The following is a 6,000-nucleotide window of genomic DNA, read 5'->3' on the forward strand; positions in this document are numbered from 1 at the left end:
CAGGGTAGGTTTAGACTGGACATTAGGAAAAAATTCTTCACAGAAAGAGTGGTTAGACACTGGAATAGGCTGCCCAGGGGGGTGGTGGAGTCACCATCCCTGGATGTGTTTAAGACTTGTTTAGATGTGGTGTTAAGGGATATGGTGTAAGGGAGAAATTTGCAGAGTGGAGTTGATGGTTGGACTCGATGATCCCAAGGGTCTTTTCTAACCTAAATGATTCTATGATTCTATGATTCTATGAAAAAAGTTTGAAATGTCTGGCAAAGTAGCTAGCTTGCTACAACACACAACTGTATTCAGCTACAGACTCCCTTCCTCTGAATTTCTAATCTTCTTTTACAATAAGAGCTCCAGAATCATTAACTCATTTCCCTTAAGCTAAGGCTCTGTTTATATGCCCTGCAAGTCCGATACATGACCTTCTCTTTACTGTCCTTTTCCATATGTTCAAAAGATTAGCCTTTTATAACTGTCATAATCCTTACATCTTCAAACCACTGCCAACTCCTGGTTTAACAATATGTTTTATATTGTAAGTTTTTGTTTAAAGCAGCATATGTTTACAGGTACACATTCATTCCCCAGAATACTTTTTCTCTCTCTCTTTCTCCAATAACTCACTAGCCAATAGACCTCGTGTAGCTCTCATTCTCCCCTCTTTCTGTCTAAGCCCAGAATAAAGATAAGATTCTCTGAATTCCTCCAGTAGCTATCCTCTCTTTGCCAAAAAAACCCAAAATCAGTCTTGAGTTTAAAGCTCAAGGATTTTCCAGGTTGAAGTATGCTGCTCAGAGAGTATGTGTACTTCTGACCAGTTTAAGCAAAGAAAGGAAATATGAGAAGATGCATAAGAAGTGTGTCCTGGGTAGGTAAATGGAGACAAACCAACAGAGCTTCTGTTCTCTAGTGGAGTAAAGAAAAAGGGAAGTGTCACACTAAAGCTTATAGAGGTATTTCTTTATTGTAAAATTTGGTGTCAGTAAGTCAATTCACCTAAATAATACACTGGTCCTGACTGCATCCTCAGCAGAATTAAATCCTTTGACCCAAAATGCAAGATAAGGACTTTCTTAGGTGTAGCTTTTGGAATTGATCTTCCCTTATTCAAAAGGCTCAGTTCTACAGCTGGTTTTGGAGTAAGTTCTTAAAATGGTGTCTTTTTACAGGAAAGAAAACACTGCTAAAAACAACTGGGGAATAGGACACGGCTTTTCCTTAAAATGCTTAAGCAGAATACTGAAACACAAAACGGAACTTAAAAGTTTTATTTTTTTTATGTCTGGTTCTCTGAAAAATGCTTCATTCTCTTCTCCTCACACTACATGGTCCTAGTTAATATTTTAATTAAAAAACTTATTTTCCCTATCAGCAGCATTTCAGCTGAGCTGCAAAGTGAGAAGCCACTCAGGCAGCCATTTCAAAAGAACAATTCTGCTGCACTAACAAAGAAAGAAACCGAAAACCCAAGCAAACTTTTTTAAAACAAATTATTCATTTTTTTATAGTCTCTTTCCAAAGATCATAATACACAAAAGGGAGGAAAGCTCTGACGAAAACAAAACTAACAGAGCCTGAAAGTCACAGCTGTCGATCAGATTTTGTTGTATATATACTCGAATATCCCCAAATTAAGTATATGGGTTAAGCTACATATTTACAATGATAGGTTTATGTGTTTCAAAAAAGGAAAAAAAAATCAATCAAAATGTAACACCATACCATTCCTATTTTTACTCTTTTACATGTGTTTCCATTAAATCCATTTTCACTGTTTTTAAATGGTACTTTATAATTCAATATATTTATTTGAATGAGTTGCAGCTTGAGAGAGACTTAAACTAAAACAATCATATTCAGATTTAGATTATATCAAATCTGTAAGAGAAGGGCAAGGAGGGCATTTTATTCTGCAATGTTCCCTGAAGAGAAACTGCTGGATAGAAACATGGGAGAATTTTAGTTTTTAAACATACCATGAACTGGAGAACTGTACTAGCCTTACTTATCTATTTTTCTCTTTTATGACTTAAAATGTTCATATTTCAAGCACAAATACCAGTGCTTAAAAATGCCTCCCATATGCCACATTTTCATGTTTTCTTTTGATTTTTAACACAGTCACAAATAAACAATGTCAAGTTGACTCTGTTAAAAAGTTGAAAAAAGGTATTGAGAATCTCTCCTGCACTGCTAACGTCATAATTTCTTCAGATTGCAATAGTAATCAGAAACAGATGGCCACGTTTAATGAAACATTCTAGAAAGGTTTTAATACACAGAGCTTTTCTGAAGTGACGTCAGCAATAATGTAACTTGGGCCGGCCCAGCCAGTCCTCAGTGCTCGTTATTTCGATTGCTTCATTCTTCTCTGGGGAAGACACTGACAAACTCTTGCTCATCTAAAATGTTTATGATTTTAAGTGAAAAAACAGACGCGGAGCTCACTAAACCTTCTTCTTTAAAAGCGTTTTGCACACGGATTCAAAAAGAAGTCAGATGTCAATATAAAAACTAGTCCCTGAAAAAGGTTAAAATTGCTAAAATTAGACTATGCTGTACCTATTTACATTTGCACGTGCACACAGACACATTTTAATGCACCACTAGAAGATCTAAAAACATTAATTTAGTAACTTCTCAGCTGAGATACTGCAAAAGGTAACACCTAGACCTTTGTGTAACACAATGCTTAGAAAGGTTCCAGGACAGTATCCCAATTTCTGTTCTTTATTAAATGCATATTGCTAAAATGCCAAAATAAAAAGTGGATGAAACAGATGAAACAGAACGTCTTCAGTTACTTTTTAGAGATACGTTTTTTAAGAATTTGAGGAATGCTAAGTTCTTCAACTTTCCAGTACTAAAAAATTCAAGTAGGATTCTATAATATTTCTAGGCAATCACTGACCTGCAGTAATACTTCATACAGCTTTCTCTAAACTGCTAGACAAAGGGACCTTTTATTTCTTATTGCTACAATAAAACACCTTCTGCAGTGCAGATCCACCAGAGCTTCTCGCTTTTTATTTCATAAAAATTCTCTGCAATGTTTTTCACTATGCTTGCTTGTCCTTTGTTAATAAAAGTAATTCATGGACCTAAAACTCCTGTACAGAAACAAAACAACCTAACTGCAAACATAAACCAAGAAAATGGTGACCTTGTGGTATACACTTTGTAGAGGCAGGTTGGATTTGATTTATAAATACAAAGTGTACAGAACTGCTTGCTTGAACCTACAGAAAGCTGTTTTTTCTTTTTTAATGCTTTCATGTTTTTTGTGTTTTCAGAACCTTATCAACTATTTGAATACACATGCGGTACACATACATTTTGAATTTCCAAAACCAAGATTCACTAGAGTGATGGAGCATCAGGGAACCACAAGCCACCTAAATGAAACACACCAACACAGGTAACTCCTCAAAGAAAGCTGTGAAGAACTACTTGACAAATGCAGTAACATTTGGCCACTTCCAGGATGAAGGTGTCCCTGAGACTTCAGTTAAACTTCAGTTAAACTTCGTGAGATTAATGAAAGAAGAAATGAAAATGTGAGGGGATAATTTCCACTCTTCAATGATAACTTGCACTGTGGAACTGAGAAAAGGTTATCTGCAAAAGCTGCCTGAATAAAAAATTCTTTCACTGCAAAATTTGTGCATGTATTTAATTGTTTCACACAAATCCTGTTCAGTGCTAGCTTACCTCCTGTTTGAGTGATGACTTGAATGTCACTAGAAAGTGGTCCATCCCCAACAGAAGTAAAAGCAAGAACCTTCACAGAGTATGTTTTCTGGGGTACCAGATTCCCAATAGTGGTAATATGGCTGTCAGCCACATTGTGCTTCATCCAACTGTTGACATGTTGAGTGGGGTCCATGGTGTAATAAACTCTGTAACCTTGTATTTGTCCATTAGGTTCCTCAGGTTCTTCCCACTGTACCAAAATGGTGGTAGAGCTCAACATACGGGCCTGCACATTGCGTGGTGCACTTGAAGGTGCTTGTTCCGAAGTCCTCGTTGACACCGGCTCACTGGGTGGCCCTCGCCCGATGTTATTTACAGCAACTACCCGAAACTCATACTCTGAATATGGGCTTAGGCCAGCCACACTATAGCGTGTTGTGGCCACGCCATCAATTTCTTTATATGGCTCCTCAGAGTTTTTGGGTTTGTGTTGGATGATGTAGTAAGAAACTGGCTCAGGGTTTCCAGAATCCCAAGTCAATGTTATGCTTGTTGCCGTGCTTTCTGTCACCACAGGTGTTCCAGGAGGTTTGGGTAAGGCTAAAGATAAATGCCAAAAAATACAGTTAGCACTATGTAACAATAGACATTAATTATTACTGTAAGTAGCTTAAAAACCAAACCAAACAAAAAAACAAAACAGGAAGAGTGGAATGGAAAGAAGGTGTGATCTGTTCAGAGCAAGCTTTTGGAAATCATGATTTACCCCAGAAACCTATCAGAAAATCTTCAAGTTGTAGTGTAAAGCCTATTTGATAAATTTAATAATAGTGACTTTTGTAATAGATCTCATAAACATATGCAGAAGAGGAATCTCATGGACAGACAGTGCACCATTACAGTTTAATTTTCAGATATTTTTGGAAGCTCTAGTTTTCAACTACTTAGTGAACATTACACTTGGACACCCAGCAACTCTGAAATTCAAATGACTGGCTCTTAATGGCTCCTGCTGTTGACAACTATATGCAAGATTACAAGATCCTTTATTTACTTGATATTGAAGACTGGGAGCTAGACACAGGAGAAAAATGGAACATTACGATTAACTTATTTATTAGTACTATTGCTGTCTGAATCTGCATTTTGTTTTATGCCAGTGATTGGCTGGAATATTTACCCTCTTGATTTAAGGGGGTAAGAGGCATTTAGTCCCTTTCAGTGCAATATATTTGCTCACAATATGGCAATGAATGAAAGAAAAGATTGAACTATGTCCAAATATATGTGCTTGGGATATACCTTTGACAGTTATCTGTGCTATTGCTTCTATAACACCAAGGGTAGACATAGCAACACATGTATAGTTTGCAGACTGCCTGACATCATTAAGCTCAAGGACGTTCCTCCCTATTGGCATATCATCCTCAGGTGTCAAATCTTCTGCTCCTAGCATCCATTTCACATACGGCATTGGTGACCCCACTGCAACACACGTGATATTTACACTCCCGCCAGGCATGATCTCATGATTGGTCGGGGGGATAGAGAACCTCGGTGGGACCCGTCGAACTGGAACAAAACACAAAAAAAGGTAATAACATATACAAAAAAAGAAACTGAGTCTCGCATACAGACTACATGCAGTGTACAGACACAATTTAACATTTTAATGTGTTATTCTGATCTGCCAGAAAATATGTATAAAAGAAATACGAGACTAAACAAGAATTTTGTCTGCACACAATGTGAATTATTCTGTATTTACTTGAGGATATCATTAGGCACATTCATACATAGGCTGATTCAGACCTATTAGGGCCCCACAGTTAACTAACTACATACTAACAATACACAAACACCATGCAAAAGATATACACACTCGCTCGTGCGTGTGCACGCGCGCGCACACACACACACACGTGCACATATATATATGCATTTTATATGCCCACACACACACACACGTGCACATATATATATGCATTTTATATGCCCATACATATATATATGCACAGAAGAAAACTGGAATGTCAACAGCATGCTTGAGTTGATTACCCAAACCAACTTCAATGCTGTGTGCTTCCAGTTGATGTGAGTAAATGTCACATCACAGTCCTGGAACACATTGCCTACAGTACATTGAAAGTGCAATTTCATTTGTTTCAGACTCAAAGTAGATGCAGTCTCAAGACCTCACACTAACACTGAAACAAACATAGAAAAAGAAATATAATTACATACAGGTACAAATATATATATACACATATATATACATATATATATACACACATATACATATATATA

At 37.0% G+C, this 6,000-nt stretch overlaps 1 protein-coding gene across 24 annotated transcripts in view; it reads right to left on the reverse strand.

Moving 5' to 3' along the window:
• PTPRD (protein tyrosine phosphatase receptor type D) overlaps positions 1 to 6,000 on the reverse strand; it is a 1,287,856-nt gene that overhangs the window by 132,597 nt on the left and 1,149,259 nt on the right. For all 24 annotated transcript variants that reach the window (XM_074569146.1, XM_074569145.1, XM_074569143.1 and 21 more), the window contains 2 exons: positions 4,996 to 5,265; positions 3,712 to 4,293 (listed from right to left, as the gene is read on the reverse strand). In XM_074569146.1, coding sequence (XP_074425247.1) covers positions 3,712 to 4,293; positions 4,996 to 5,265 — 852 coding nt within the window. The remainder of the gene's footprint in view (positions 1 to 3,711; positions 4,294 to 4,995; positions 5,266 to 6,000) is intronic.

This window comes from Larus michahellis, chromosome Z, assembly GCF_964199755.1.
Source record: "Larus michahellis chromosome Z, bLarMic1.1, whole genome shotgun sequence".
Classification (NCBI taxonomy): Eukaryota; Metazoa; Chordata; class Aves; order Charadriiformes; family Laridae; genus Larus; species Larus michahellis.